Source organism: Acomys minous (genome assembly GCF_964271855.1).
Source record: "Acomys minous genome assembly, chromosome: 17".
Taxonomy (NCBI): domain Eukaryota; kingdom Metazoa; phylum Chordata; class Mammalia; order Rodentia; family Muridae; genus Acomys; species Acomys minous.
Genome location: NC_140500.1, coordinates 26,849,620 through 26,865,577, shown reverse-complemented (window position 1 = coordinate 26,865,577; position 15,958 = coordinate 26,849,620). Strand labels below are relative to the sequence as shown.

At 48.4% G+C, this 15,958-nt stretch overlaps 1 protein-coding gene across 31 annotated transcripts in view; it reads right to left on the bottom strand.

The window, feature by feature from the left end:
* The window catches only part of CACNA1C (calcium voltage-gated channel subunit alpha1 C), a 557,751-nt gene that overhangs the window by 108,595 nt on the left and 433,198 nt on the right, over positions 1–15,958 (bottom strand). For all 31 annotated transcript variants that reach the window (XM_084766402.1, XM_084766399.1, XM_084766397.1 and 28 more), the window contains 3 exons: positions 9,494–9,520; positions 1,474–1,634; positions 111–336 (listed from right to left, as the gene is read on the bottom strand). In XM_084766402.1, coding sequence (XP_084622528.1) covers positions 111–336; positions 1,474–1,634; positions 9,494–9,520 — 414 coding nt within the window. The remainder of the gene's footprint in view (positions 1–110; positions 337–1,473; positions 1,635–9,493; positions 9,521–15,958) is intronic.

Genomic DNA, 15,958 nt, shown 5'->3' with positions numbered 1-15,958 from the left:
ACCACTGTGGAAACTGCAGCTCTTCCCTCATCCAGGCTCATCCTCCTCTGACCTTCCAATAGACTTCTCTCCCGAGTCCCATGCCCAAAGGGGAAGGAGGAGCCACACACCTGGTGATCTTGAAGATCCGGAGCAAGCGCACACATCTCAGCACGGAGATGCCCAGCGGGGACATGATCTTGGTCTCCACCAGGATGGTCTCCAGGATGCCCCCACACACGATGAAACAGTCAAAGCGGTTGAAGAGGGATACGAAATAGGCCTGCAGGCCAAGGCTGTACATCTTCAGGAGCATTTCCGCAGTGAAAAGTGCCAGGAGGGCCTTATTGGCCGTGTCTGGCAGGTGTAGGAGAAGGAGAAGGGTGGGATTCAAGCAAGGAACCGAAAAAAGCAAAGAGGAAGGGAGAAAGAAAAGACACTCACTGCCATAGCTGAAGGAAGAAAAAAAAAACCCATCCTTCCTTCCCTCCTGCCCTCTCCCACCTCTCCCCTCCTTCCCATTAGGCCTCTCCCAGCTACTTCTGAGAGAACAATTAGGTCCAGTTTCTATCATCAGAGCATGTGCTGAGTGAGCATCACTGTCCATGAGATGTTTAGCATATGTAGCCCTCCTTAATCCCCATAGGAGTTTGAGAGGCTTGGCACTGATTTGATTAAACCCAATCTTTAGAGATGAGATAGGAGATTCAGAGGGTGGTCAGTGACGCATCCAAGACAAAAGCCAAAGTTGGGACCAGGCTACTTGCACTGTGCCTTGTTACCACTAGACTGCCTCCTCCCAGGAACCCCATCACCTGAGCCATATCTGCCTCACTCCCCAGAGGAGATGCTTAGGCATAGGCCCTGGATGTCTTCATAGGGGCCAAGGCATGACAAGGGGGTTTAGATAGCCATTAGGTGCCTGTCCATTGTCCAGGCTCTGTTTGCTTCTTGTCTATCTTCTTATGGTCTGGGTAGAGCTACCTGGAGCTATAGTGAGGTCAGAGGAATTGAAATTTGCTTCTGCAAACTTGGCAGCTGAGGGTCTCTAATAGGCAAATAAGCAACAGCTCTTGTCCTGCTACTGGGACTCAGCAGTGACTGTGGGGTGGGGGTGGGGTGTGGGGGGATGGGGAGTGGTGAGAGTCTCATCAAGTGTGTGAAGCCCTGCATCTGTTTATGACAAGGGCCTGAATTTTAATATGGGGCTTGCAAGCTTCCAGGCCTTTGGACTTCCCAGCATGGTGGCATTGGCCAAGAAGATCAGGGTCTGCCTACTTTCTGGCCAACCTCCTATCAGCCACTGGTCCCTCTCCAGGCCCCGCCTATCAGTGATAAGTCCCTCCTCAACACCCTCCCACCAGCCAGTCACTCCCCAGGACCTGCCAACCAGCGGTAAGCCCCTCCCCAGGACCCGCCCATCAGTGGTTAGTCCCGCCCAGGGACCCAGAGCTGTTAGCTAGAGAGACTAGGACAAAGCCAGGGGCTGCTCACCTTGCACTTCTGTAAGCCAGTGAGGCTGGTTGTAATGTTCCGAGGCAATGGTGAGTGTGTTGAGGAACACCAGGAAGATCACGAGCCAGTAGAAGATGTCGGATTTAACTGCCGCACGACACTTCCTTCTGCAGAACCTATTCCATCTGCGCCAGTAGCGGCTGGAAAAGGGCACCGAGGGAAAGACAGGGTTGGCTGGGAGATCTAGACTTCTGCCAACCCAACGCATACTCTGTGACATCTCACCTGTCACCGGCTTGGCCTTACTATACAACCTGGTAGTGGAGCGTCAGACCTCTACCAAGCTAACTGGCTCCACTGTTTAGTTATCTATGTGGCCTTCCGTATAACCAACCTCCATCTCTAAGTTTCGGTTAGAAATGAGAGCAGGGCTAATTTCACAGGATTCTTGTGGACGTGTATAAAATGCCATATAAGCTGTCTGGCATGACACCGAAACTGTCCATCAAATATGACTACTTTTATTTTCAGCTGAGGATACAACTCAGTGGTAAAGCCAAGCACATATAACTCTGTTCTCAATCTCCAGTACTGAAAGAAAAAGGGGCTTTTAACTATTTTTAATTTATTTTAATGGCATTATCAGAAATGGTGTGGCAAGTATCGGGGGAAATTAGGCATTGTTCTGGTGGCAGTGACAGAACTAGTAAGTTGTTACTATAAATAAAGCCTCTGTAGGCCTTTTAGATATTTTAGGGACATTGCAGGGCTTCTCCAAAAGTCCGTAAGGATCTCTGCCAAGCATACATTATTCTGATATTGCGGAGGAAACTAGGGGCCGCTGAGGTCGAGCCACCTGCCCAGTATCCTAGTGTGGCAGAGGCAGGGTGATGCTCTCCTCAGTGTGGCCCCTCCCACTGATGCATCTCGCCAAGAAGAGGAAGAAGCTGCTCTGCAGCAGGGGGTCTTTACATTCACATGCACACACTGGACTCTTGAAGCTCAGCGGTAGTCACAGCATCCCCCAGCACTCTTGGTCAAGGGCTCTGTCGGTGGTTGTCAAGTGTGGCTGTGCATGGAACGACCTGGGTAAGCTTTAACAACCACCCGGCCACCCCGACTCTAAATCATTCTGATTTAAAACTCATTAACTGGGTGCTGGGTACATTCAAATACCCCCAAAGGTAGCGCTGGTGCTTTTTAAAGTTCCCCAGCTCGTTGTAATGTGTAATTACGGTTGAGAACCATTAAGCCGGATGATCCCAAGGAAACATTTCCATTTTATGACTCTACGATAGAGAGTTGCACTGTTTTTGCCCCCCCACCCCCAGCTATGCTGGGGATCTATGTATTTAACAGCTTCTTGGAATGCAGTGGAGAAGTTTGAAGAGTTGGGCCGTAGACAGCCAGGCCAAGACCCACCATAGGAAGAACTGCACAATCAGACTTTATTTCAGAAAACCAGACACCAAGATGCAAGCTTTTAAGATCAGGGTGGAACAAAAAAAGACAGCTCTAGCTGTCTGGATTAGAGATAATGTAAGAAAAACTTCATTAGTGGCACAAAGGACACTGAGGACACAGCAGGTTTGGCAAAGTCAATGGGAGGCTGGAATTCAAGATGAGAGGAAGGTACAGAGGGGGTGGGGCTATCTTCTAGTGTGGGAGTGTGGCTCCCTCTACCAACCAAAAGCCAGAGAGGGGTGCCCTGGGAAGGGAGGGCGGCTGGGAGAAGGGCAGGGCGTTTGGCTTAGCACATGGCTTAGGGTGGTGCCTGGGCATGTGTACAGAAAGATCATTAGGCATGCTGAGTCCCCACACAGGTGATAAAGAAGGCAGGAGAAGGCCGGGCGGTGGTGGAGCACGCCTTTAATCCCAGCACTCAGGAGACAGAGGCAGGTGGAGCGCTGTGAGTTCGAGGTCAGTCTGGTCTACAAAGTGAGTCCAGGACAGCCAAGGCTACACGCAGAAACCCGGTTTCAAAAAACAAGAAGAAGAAGGAGGAGGAGGAGGAGGAAGAGGAGGAGGAGGAGGAGAAGAAGGCGGCAGCAGGAGGGACTGAGACAATACCTTGGTGTGACAAATCACAGGTACCTGCACTTTCATGTGACAACTTCTACTTGTCCCTTTCTGGTCTAGGCCTCTAAACAATCATGTAAGACCTGCTTGCAGCAGAGACCTGCAAACCCCATTCCTCAGCCCGTAAGTGGATGGAACAGCTGTCTGATAGGCCATGATTGGCACCAAGAAAAGGAACATAATGAAAATGTCATAACATGATTCAAAATAAGGAGTAAGAAATGCTTGAATAAAATCCTTAGGGTGTGTGTGTGTGTGTGTGTGTGTGTGTGTGTGTGTGTGCGTGCGCGCGCGCGTGTATGCGTGTATGTTTTGTCCCAGGCCAGGATACAAAAACCAGCCTTCTGTCTTAGGGCAAGAAAATTGAACTGCAGTCCCACATTCTGAATAAGCCTATGTCATGAGTCCACCCCAGTAGTCTTCTGGCCAGAAATAACCAAAGAAGCTCAGGTCATTTCCTCTGGTGACTTGTACTGGAGGGGTACCAGTTGAAAAACCATGAATGGCCTTCAAGGTCACAGCACCATGTGCCAGCAAGCCAGATGCAAGGCACAGGACCGGTTGTATATGTTCCACCCTCTGTCCCCGAACTCAGCTCTCTACTCCTCAAGGGAGACCTTTTCAAGACATCAGCAGCTCCATGCCAAGGGCAGATTGTATTCTCTGGCCCCAGGGAGACAGATCCCTGTACAGATGGCTCTCTCCACTTACCCACATTGCCTTTTGGGATAGCTTGGTTTTTTTTTACCTATGTCTCTAACACTGTAATTTTTCTCCCTATTGCTCCATGGAAAATCCTGTTACCAAGACTTAACTGAACTCTACGGTGAGAATGGAGGAGCCAGGGGGACATCTTAGAACGTGAATTCTTCCCTAATAACTACAGGGGCAACTTGAGTTTGGGCCTGTGAGTTGAAAGACGGATTAATGTGCTGACCTGATCTATCCTTCAACGGATGCATCAACTTTGCAGGAGACACTGGGCTTAGCTGATGCTTTGCTGAATTCACTATGCACAGAAGAGACACCATGCAGTCACATTAGCCTGCCAGCACCCTTCAGTGTTTGAAACACCTAGCTGTGCCACATACAAGTGTGAGGACAGGGAAATAGGTGGCGAGGACAAGGAGTACCAGGTAGTTATAAGGAGAGGTGGCATCTGTGTTTGCCAAAACTTGATACTGCACAGTCCTGTGTTATCAGGACACACCTCTACCTCTTCCTGTGACTGTGATTATTAATGTTATAGGATAATTTAAAAAGCACATCAGTTGCTAAGGTAGGTTTTAAAATAGAAACAACCCCATACTGCAGAAAGCACTGACAATGGCCATGCAGACTATAAAGCAATCCAGGACGCTTTCAAGTACAGTAGGTAGAAAATACTGAGAATTTGACCAAGGCCGCTTCTCTGACATTTAGAAGTCATGAACATGGGTTATTGTAAAGTCAGGTCCATCACACAGGTCTAGAACTGCTCTCTGCCAGCTCTGCTAAATGTGGCTGCTACTGCACCGGAGCCATCCTGGAGAGTCACATGGACTGGGGTTGTGGTGGGGATGGGAGTAATTACTATCCAGGGAAAGTATTTAAAGATAATTGTACATCCCCCACTCTTCAAATATAGTTTTGCTTGACAGCTGGTTTCCTGGCAACACTTTCTACTATATAATAAATGTAATAGTTTATTAGAATGTGTAAAGTTATTTGTATGTTTACATATGCATAGAGGAGATAGAAATTAAATGATAAAACAGGGAGGAGAAATTTGCCTGCTCTTCGTGCTCTCTTTGCATTAGCTGGAAGACATTTACTCTAGAAATACAGTGGGGGATGGGGCATGGGGTGTGGGGCGTGGGGAGAAGGATGGAAGTGAATGTGTTTCCTATACTTAATTGCCAGCTGGTTTCCTGGCAACACTTTCTGTTCTCTGCTTCCCCTCCCTCGGTGGCTCATCTTATCTTCATGCTCGACCCCAGCACAGGGCTTTGCACTTTCTTCTAGGTCCTGCTCATCCTTAGGGCTCAACTCAATCCTCAGCTTCTCTGCATCCCCATTTACCTTACACATTTTGCTCATGCATTTCGTATGGACGAGGTAAGATACCAACAGTTAACGGACACAGCCCTTGTCAGCACAAAGCCCAGCCAGGGCAAGGAGTAGTAGGTGAACATGCTCCACGGTGTATGGCGGGAGGGAGGACACACACACTCTGCGATGGTGTCTCTAGATCACATCCTAGGCAGTCATGGAGGCATCCAGAGAGGTTCCCCCAGGAGAGGGCCTCCACTGCCTGGTGTTTATCAGTTAACTTTTAATGTATGGCTCCCGACTCTTTAATGAGATAGATCCACAAGAGGCAGGGACCATGCCCTCTACTTTGTTGCAGCCCCACAGTATTAAGCACAGTTCATCTCACACAGTAAGATGCTGGTGTATAGGTGGCGTGAGCCACAGAGACATGCCCCAGGTCTAACTCCCTGAAAAGGGGAAGGCTTGAAACCTCCATCCTCAGGGAGGAGGGTGGGAATGGGGAAAGACTGGTGCTCCTACACTGGTGTTCTCAGCATGCAAACTCTGATAGGCCTGAGACATGAACACAGCGCACACAGCAGGCTGGCTGTCTAGTAGCTGGAGTAAGTGTCCATCATCAACAGAACCAGGAAAAAAGAGCAGAGAAAAATCACTAAATTTAATTCTTAATGAGTAAGTAGCCTAAAAAAGGGCTGTTAGAGACTGGGGCAGACTTGGTTTTGCGCCTAGTTGTTTATGGCAGAGCAGAAAGGATGTGGTATGGAAAGCAGTTATTGCTAAGGACTAGGCCTGGGGGCCCTCACGTCTTGGAACCCTGTAAAGTTTGCTTCGAATCCTGCAGTTTGCTCAGAAAAAACTCTAACAGGCCTCTGGATCAGGGCTGCATAGAGAGCCTCGACTGTAGCCAATTCTTTATTTTCCTTTACATGAAAGCCCGACTATTCAAAATACCCAAGTATCATCTAATTTGCCTCATTTCCCCCTGTAATCTCTGTTAAACCATTCTTTCAAAGATGACTATGACTTTGTTTCATCCAGTCTTGTACCTAAAATAGGCCATTTTGAAGCTCAAATTCTATTACTGTCATTACTAATTTTTTTCCCCAACTGAGAGATCTCTTTGGGAAATGGTGATCACTCTGTTAGCATTTTCAATCCATTACCAGCCTCAGCTATTCCCTAACCAGACACCATCAGTGGACTGAAGGATTGAGGTTAGTCAGCTGCTTGTGAAATTGCTCAGAATTTGTAGAGTTCCCTTGTCTAAGTGGCAGCCCCTAGCAACATGTGGCCGATCCAAACTAATGTATATAGTAAATGTAATGCAAATCTAAGTTGCAAAGTCCTGGGGCAGAAAGAACACAAGCTATGTCACTAAAATGTGTTACACTAACTCACGTTGAAATAGTTTTACATGAAAAGGTCTCAATTCCTGCTGTTCCTTGATAGGATCATTAGAGTCATTTCCAAAGTATGCTCGGAGACAGATTCAGTAACCAGGCAGGACTTTACCTGCAGGATGGCTGGGGCTGTTTTCGAGCTGTGACTATGGGCTTCTTTAAGCCTTGGGGGCTTGTCTACAGGTATAGATTGTCCAGTTCAAGAGGAAGGTTTTAGAGTGTCCTTAAAACTCGTGAGTGTCCACTAAGCTTGGGATCTCCTCCACAAGCCTCCAGATTGTGTTTATCCATTCATTCATCTATGATTCCCTCATTTGCATGTAGTAAGGATAGAATCTGGGAAACATTTTCACTGCAATTTTTAATCTCTTTACTATTACTATGTGGGGAGTAACACATACTTGTCAAATGTGACATTTTGTTTCAGTGTTTGTCCAGTCTACGTCTTACTGAGACCAGGTGATCCACCCATCTATCCATCTACTCATCCATCCATCCATCCATCCATCCACCCACTCACCTATCTAACCATCCATCTATCCATCCATTTACCCATCCACTCACCCATCCACCAATCTATCCACCTATCTATCTACTCACCTACTCATCCACCCATCTACCCGCCCATCCATCCATCCATCCACCCACCCACCCACCTATCTATCTACTCACCTACTCATCCACCCATCTACCCGCCCATCCATCCATCCATCCACCCACCCACCCACCTATCTAACCATCCATTTACCCATCTACCCACCCATCTATCCATCCATCCACTCACCCATCCACCTATCTATCAACCCACCCACCCACCCACCCACCCATCCACCCATCTACCCATACACCCATCCATCCATCCATCCATCCATCCATCCATCCATCCATCCATCCATATTATTAAATCCTTGTCATGCACCAGATGCTTCTCCACATGTAGGAGATGAAGAAGGAACATCTAGAGAGGACTCTTTCATGTAATGAAACCCAGTACTGGTTGACCACACCCTGGGATTTTCCACTAAGGAGAAAAATAGATTTGAAAGAACAATAAGGGGGAAGGAATCCTGCATTTTATAATCCCAGTAGAACACGGGAGAAGGGAGGTATCACAATTGGATGAGTGTCAAATACCTGAGTCCTCACTTAATCTTAATGCTTGGGTGTTGGGTGCCAAGAGGTTAGAGGATCCTGCTTAGAAACACCTGGATGTCATAGGGAGGGGGCTGAGGGACTTGGGGCTTGTGCGTAGACTCTTCAGGTCCTGCCCAAAACGTCAGGAACTCACTTATCACTATCTGGCTGGTTCACAGAGTGAGGTGCAGGTAGGGAAAGGATCTGCTCTGGGGTTCCAGGTCCCAGAACTGATGTATGGACTATGAGAGACGTGAGAGTGTGAAGTGTGTGGGAATGGGTGGATACAGAGCTCAGGAGGCAGAGGTGTGTGGGGCTGGGCACATGGCATGGTCTGGAGTGGTGGATGTCCAAACAAGAGAGACCTGCCACTTGCTTGACTAGACCTTTCACAGGAGCCGGGGAAAAGGAACTCTGAGCGATTGCACATGTGACCTCTGGGAGCTGGTTCAAATATACTATTGGTAAACCCCTGGCTGAACTAGTTCAGGATTACCTAAACTCCCACTACCTCCCAGATAAGGCTAGGGAGGCAAGACTGTGTTATGAAAAATAAACGGCTAATACTTTTTGGTGTGCCTACGACTTGTAGAACTAAATTTGCATTCCCATCCTGCATATACAACCAGTCAAGCACTCAGGGAGCTCGCAGAGTCAGTCGTGGGGTAACTAGGTAGGCACTGAGCAGACTCTGCGTGCGGACAAAGTTCAGTGGAGGCAACAGGCTTTCAAGCCAATAGCTGGAGTACAATATGGTAAGTGCCAGGACAAGGACACAACAAAGCCTTGGAGAATGAGGCCATTTAGTCTCCCTGGGAGTGTGCCCAGGGTGCCACAGATGCTGTCACTTTTGTGTTGCTCGACAAGTCTGACTTTTCCAGATAGAGATGGAGATGGTGATTGAAGTGGAGAGAAAGCCCCACAAAAAAAAAGCCTTAGTGTGCAAAAGTGTCGGGAACATTTGGGAACCTGCAAGGAGCTGCAAGGAACGGGAAGAAGTCTTTGTGCAGAAGTACAGAAGGTAAAGCCAAAGGCAGGTCACAAGGTGGATAGTCTGGAAGCTTCTGACACCGTCTCACAGCACTGACAGAATCTGCATTCTGTCTGTAATCCTCAAAGCTGTGAAGTATGCCAAGTGGTAACAAATGTTCGCACATTTATTTTAACTGACTTTATCTTATGCATGAGGTAGACATATTTTTTTTCCTAACCACTCAGGGCCTACCCAAGAGAATCCAAGCCTCCACCCTTGAGTTAACTCCCTTAAGCAAATCCTGAACCCCCATACAAAAAGAAGCAGTATGCCCCTAGAAGGACCCATGCTGGTAGGAATTACTTTGGTCCTCAGACACAGTAGCTGGGGACTAAGCTGGAGGGGCGGAAGGAAGAAGAGTTGCTGGCATCTCACTCACCTGAACTTGGATTTGGAGATCCGGTGGCTGAAAGAGTAAAAAGGAAACATTAGCAAAGACAGCGAACTCACTTTCTTCCACGTAAAGAGTGTTTAGCCCTCCCAGAGGAATTTGGTGTTCCCCGGGACTATGTGTGGGCGCTGGAAGGATTTGTGGGGTAAGACATAATGCTACAGAGAGAACACTGTGTATTAGGATGTGGCTGGCCCGGCTGACACCTACAAATCTGGTATATTCTGAGTGTGGGTGATCCTCACTGAAGAGGGGAGCACACAGTCCTGGAGAGGATCAGTACCTGCCCACAAACCCCATAAAAGACTAAGAACAGTTCCCCTTCAGGAGAGCCATGGCAAACGGAAAGCCTCCCTCCTGTCAACAAGATGATCCCACCAACAGAAAGCTCACAGCGCTGACCTTACTGCAGTCTGCCAGAATCTCTCCCAGAGCTGGATTAGGAGGCATAGGCAAGCCAGCTGGCAAAGGAGAGGCTGTCACTCCCCTGCATCAGAGCTGATTACTAGATTAGGACAAATAGCCTCAGGCTCTAAAGGGACATGGTGCATGTATGAAGTTGGGTGCAGCCCTGGAGGGAGGGTGCTCTGATGACCGCAGCCTTGAAGGATCGTTGCATGGGATGGTCCTGAAAGGGCGCACCTTCAGGGGGGCCTTGAGACTGCCCAGGAAGGCCTTGAGACAGATTCCAGGAAAGCAGTACAGAGTTAGGAGGTGGGAAGAGGTCAAGGGAGGGGCTTGCTAGAGAAATACAGGAAAGGGAAGGTGGAGGGAGGGAGGGGCGGAGGGAGGGGGAACATGTAAGCAATCGAGACAAAATATTTTGAGAAAATAAAACCTCAGACATGTAAAGGTATATGCCTGATTAACTTTGAAGCTAAGAGAAAGATGAATTCCAGCAAAAACAGCAGGCTGAGCAAGACTGCTCAAATGGCCAGGGACAAGAGCTGCAAAATGACAGCACCACTGAGATGCCAAATGCGGATGGGGTGAAATCTCAGAAAGCCCGTCTCCTAGATGAAGAACCACAGGCAACCAGTGCTGCTAGGAGACGGTGAGTCCATCTTCTCCAGGGATGAGGTTCCTGACAGGTTATCCAACGCCAAGTGGTCGGCCTTAAACACATTACACATGAGCAACACTAAACGGACTCAGTGGGTTGTATATTTATAAACATATATCAATAACAGTTAAAGACAAAGAGGTCGTGAAATTGAGAGGAGCAGGGGGCATATGGAAGGTGGTGAAAGGGGAGGGGAAGAAGTGGGAACAATGCAAATACAGTACTCATGTATGGAATTCTCAAACAAAATGAGTTTTAAAAAAATGAGAAGTGACAATGATCATTGTAGGGATGTTGGAAGGTGACTGCTTGAAGCTACGCTGTCCCAGTCAGGCAAAAAACAAGCTATGTCACGGAACAAGAAAACATCAACCCTTCTCATTATTTTTTTATTAAAAAAGATAAAGCTGGAAGATGTGACAGGTGGCAAAGCCATCGTGCGTGAGATAATTATATCTCTGGGGCACTGAGAGGCTGAGGCAAATGCCTTTATTGCTCGGAACTGTTAACTAACAACCCTTTCCCACCCCCAAGGCTGCCTGCTAGGCTGCAGGGTTTAATCACATGTTAACTGAGCATGTGGGGGTGGGGTGGGGAGCTAGAGCCCAGGACAGCAGCGTTTATCTAGAGCCACGGTTTAACAGGGGAAGAAATGTTCACTGGCTGCTAAACGGAGACAGGCAGACAGGTTACTCTCTGCAGCAAGGATGCACTGAGCTCGGGGATCTTTAAGACTGCCTGGTTGGCCCCAGGCTTTTCTCTTGGAGAGTCTCAGAGGCCTCCCTGCAAATGTCACCCTTAGCCTCAGTCCAATTAAGTCACAAGCAAAAGTGAGATCTTATACATTGTCCCCGCCACCCTGCCTCAGACTGAGGAACTTGGGGGTTCTCTTAAGGAACTGAATCTGTGATACAGGACAAGGGGAGATCAGAGCTGAGTGAATATTCTTCCTTGTCCACGTGTGGCCACTGCTTCGTGTCCTTCCTACTTGGCTCCAAGTCTTGATGTCCAACCCCGTTCACCTCACATGAAGAAGGCTTCTTGTCACTAGCAGGAGCCTGTGAGGACAGCTTTAGGTTCTCTGTATCCAACACGTCCATCTGCTTTTAATACAAGCGCACTTCCTCAGCCCTCACAGCAGCGCTCACTGGGCTGCACATAGGAAAGGGGCAATGGCGCTCAAGTGGGTCCTGGAAGAGCTGGGCTCAGACCTTTTTGTCAGATTAGATGCTTTCATTCCTTGGTTCTCCCTATATGCAGGCGCAGCCAGCTACAGCTACAGCTATGTCATGAAATAGAAACATACCACTGGCAGTAGAGATAGAGTCGGTGTTTGGAATAGCTGGTCCTACTGCGGAGAAACGGGCCAGAGAGCACTGAGCACCTTAGCATGTCTGTCTCCTACTGACGTTTGCAATCTGTGCAGGCTCTAAAGTCCCCCCAAACAGCAGAAGTCTCCAGTGTATTCAAACCCACCACGCATGAGTAGCTTGGAAGTTTCTGGATTTTCCCATCACTCCTATTCATGTGGTATGCCATTCCTTCTTCCTGTCTCAAGTGGACTTGTTAAGAGCAAGGAAGTGGAAGAGGTTAATAACCAGCCAGAACACGAGACCTCCGGAACACACCACTGGGCAGGGGCTGTTTGTTCCTAGGTACTCACCTAGACCTCTAGGACCAACCTGGAAGACCAAATATTTCCTTCCTGATTTTGACATTCAAAAATTAAAGACAACCTCCCCCCCAAACCATCTTCCTCTTAGTCACTTGCTTTGTGTTTATCATTGGTTGGGAAAGATTTGAACTCCTTAGGAGCTGTTTATACTTTCTGCTGCTGCTTCTTCCTTTGAGTACTGTTCACTTACTGCCTGCTGTGGGAAAGACTATTTTTCTGAATTGTCCCCATTTTGCCTTTAGCGGAGTCAGACAGAGTGCTGACTCAGCTTCCTTAACTCCACAGCTTGGGCAGAACCCCAGCTGTTATGGTAAGAGGGGCTATAGCCTGGACCTCGTCGCAGCTGAACAAGGCCCAGCTGCTGGATGCTAAACCTAGCTGCTCCCCACTTCCAGCCTAAACCTCCTTCCCAGGACCCAGGCTTTGCCTGTGGTGGATCCTCCCACTCACCCCAGGCAAATGACAGGCTTGACTTGTAGGGCTCAGCTTGACCCTCAGTGATGCCCATGCGGACCTTGATATAAGGTCTTTAGCTGGGTCACTGTGACTAACTTCCCTATCTACATTCACACAATTGGTTTTTTGTTTTGTTTTGTTTTGTTTTAAAGAGCATTTCAATTATAAAAAAGAACCAAAAAATTTGAAGATGCCACGTCCACATCAACAGTGTCAGTCATCAGAACACCCAGGGCTGCACACCTAGCAATCCCAGGTTTCCCAACTGTATCTCCCAGCTATCCTTCACAGTTCTACAACATCCACCCTAACCCTACTGAAGATGATGGGACCTTACAGTGAGTCCCATCACTGACCAGTGTGCTTCTGACTCAACAGTCCTTACAGAACCATAGGCCCGCAGAGCTGGAAGGGTGTCTTCATGCCACATGGGTCTCTGGCGTGTGATTTCTCAAGCTGTAGAATGCCTTATTCATGTAGGATCTGACACGGAACCAAGTATGTCAAAGAGATGGGAGTGGTGCCCTTTGAAGTAGCCTTAGAAGGTGGTGTCCGTTCTGGCTTCTGATGGAATCAGTGGGCCATCTTGTCCCTTTCCTGGGAGAAAGGAGCTTGGCCGGGGTCACCGGCCAGCCCAATGCTTCTGATGTCAGCTCCCCGTCATCTCGCAAGGCGGAGGAACTCTGCTTCCTGTGCTCTGACCTTCTGCAGCTCCTTTAGCCTTTTGGGTTTCACTGGCTTCTCGGTGCCTTGAAGACTGCCCTGATGGCAGCGAAAGCCATCCCTTCGCTGCCATAGCACCCTGTCCTTTCCCTAGCCTCTTGCTCTCTCCCTTTGAATGGCCTCAGTGCTTCGGTGGGTGCTCTGCACTGGCAAACTTCCACCCTCCCCTTGCTGAGCCTGGTTCCTAAAGTCAGCATACACCCAAGCCCCTTAGAGTGGTGAGCTCTAGGCCATACTGAAAACTGACATACTCTTTCTGTCCCTACATTACAATACAACCTGAGGCCACCATCATCCCATCTGAGCAGCCACTGGCTGCTTCATTAGTGGAGCACCCTCTTTCCTATCGTCCCCAGTGCCAAAGCGATCCTTCAAGAGTACAGGACTAATCAAGTCAACCTCTTCCCACAGCTCCTTGGAGTTGGGGACACTTTACTGGATGACAATTATCTCTACCACCCGTCATAGGCTGTGTGCTGCCATAGAAGTCCACAGAAAGGGCTTTTCTGACACCCGCTTCTCATGTCTCCCACTGTAACCATCTGTTTGCTTGCTTCCTTCTATTCGGTGGGTCAGTTTCCCCAATGGACGGCCTTCGTCTCCGCTTCCTAACCCTCCCTGAGCAAACTCTGTCCTATAACTTTATCAATGGCCTTGATTGCCAGTCTCCACCTCTACTCAGAAGTGAACCCCTCACCCTTTACCCCTCACTCTGCTGTCCACACTGCACCTGTTCATCCTTCAGGCTGGACCCCCTCTTCAAATTTGGTTTCATACTTGTTACCAATTTCTCTGGTCAAGTTTTGGTGAGTCATTCCTTTCTCTCCTCTCTTGTCACTGGATTGTGTAACGCTGCAGTTCTTTTTTTTTTCTTTTTTTTTTTTTTTCCTACAACTCTCTACCACCCAAGCAACCACTTTACCCTGGTCTTGGTCTTCTTGCATGCGGCCCCCTTCCTGACCTTGAGACTTTTAACTCAGTGCTATAAGACAACATCTCTCATTCTGCCCTCTGCTTGCTTCTCTTCTCAAGCCAATTCTCTGACTGATAGCGATAGTGGCTGTCTTGCTGGGAGATGGGGAAAGACGGCAGTTGATGAAGTGCATGCTCATTCCGGCAAGGTACTATCTTTTATATGCAGCATAGATGCACATCAACCTGGGTATGTGTAGGAATAAGAGCAGCCATTTCTGGATAGCTCTCGAAGCCAGGAGAGTACATCTTCCTAGGAGGTGACAGATAGCCTAGCAGATGCCAGTTTCCCTCCACAGGGGGTAATCATGCTTGCTTTCCAACACAGCATCATGTACTCCTAAAATGCATTGTTAAGTGAGTTCCGAGAGCCAGCTCCCTGGTCCCTCCTGGTTTATACCTTGGGCTATGCCCCACATCCAGTGCTGTAATAAGCTCGATGGTCTTTCCTCTGTGCTCCCCACCCTCGATGTCTCGCAAGCAGAAAGGCCTAGAACTAATAGACTAGAAGGGTTGCATATGGCTGCCCTGGTCATTACTATCTGGGGCCACCTCTAGAAACTCAAGTGCTTATTTTGTCCAATTCCAAAAGAGAGAAGATGAAGAAAGGCTGGGAGTGCTGCTTACAAATGTAATTAGCACCGTATTTTAACAACACTTTGACAATAATTGCTTCCCAACAATGCTAAGAAATCTGCAGTGCAGACTCCCTGGTGCCACTGTCAGAGAGAGTGATGCCACAGCCCCTGTGTACCCTGGAACCTGGCTGCAGGGCCGCTCTGCTCCTCAGCGTTGCCCACCGCCCTCTTCTGGCTCCCTCACAGGCATACTCAGATTTGCCTGCAGCTACTGTTGTGAGAAGCCTGGGTCAGCAGAGCAGCGAGTCATGCTACAGGGGATGGCGCTGCTCTACCCACGCAATGTTTGGAGGCACACTTTATTTGGGCTGATCCTACTCAGAGCTTTCTGTTCAAAGTTCCTTCTAGTGGCCAAGACAAGGGTATAGCTGTCACTGTCATGGCCATAGGGAAAGCAGTCATTGCCTCTCAAAGTCAAGCTTAGATGTGGTTGCCAAGAGGCACACTCTTTATCCCCTAGGTTCTGCTTCTGTGACACTAGTCATCAAATCAGTTTTGCCAATTTTACTAATGAAACGTTTTCGCCCTTCATTTAGGGGAGTGAGGGTCCCTGACCTGGATAACTCAGTTCTGTGTTCAAGACTGTGACCACCTCTCATATTTGCTTAAGACCCAGGTCAAAGCTCTCAGAAGCCAGGAGTGGGCAGAAGGCTTAGTTGGGAGGACTGCTACCACGTAAACCAGTGGTTCTCAATGTGAGGGTCATGACCACATTGGGGGTCGCATGTCAGATATCCTGCATTATAGCTCTTTACATTGCAACTTATCACAGTAGCAAAATTATAGTTATGAAGTAGCAATGAGCTAATTCTATGGTTGGGGTCACCACAACAAAGGGTCACAGCATTAGGAAGATTGCGAACCTCTGCTCTACATTAAGGAAGTTCTAGGTGGTACACCAGGCAGTGCTCCCCTTCATTAGAAGG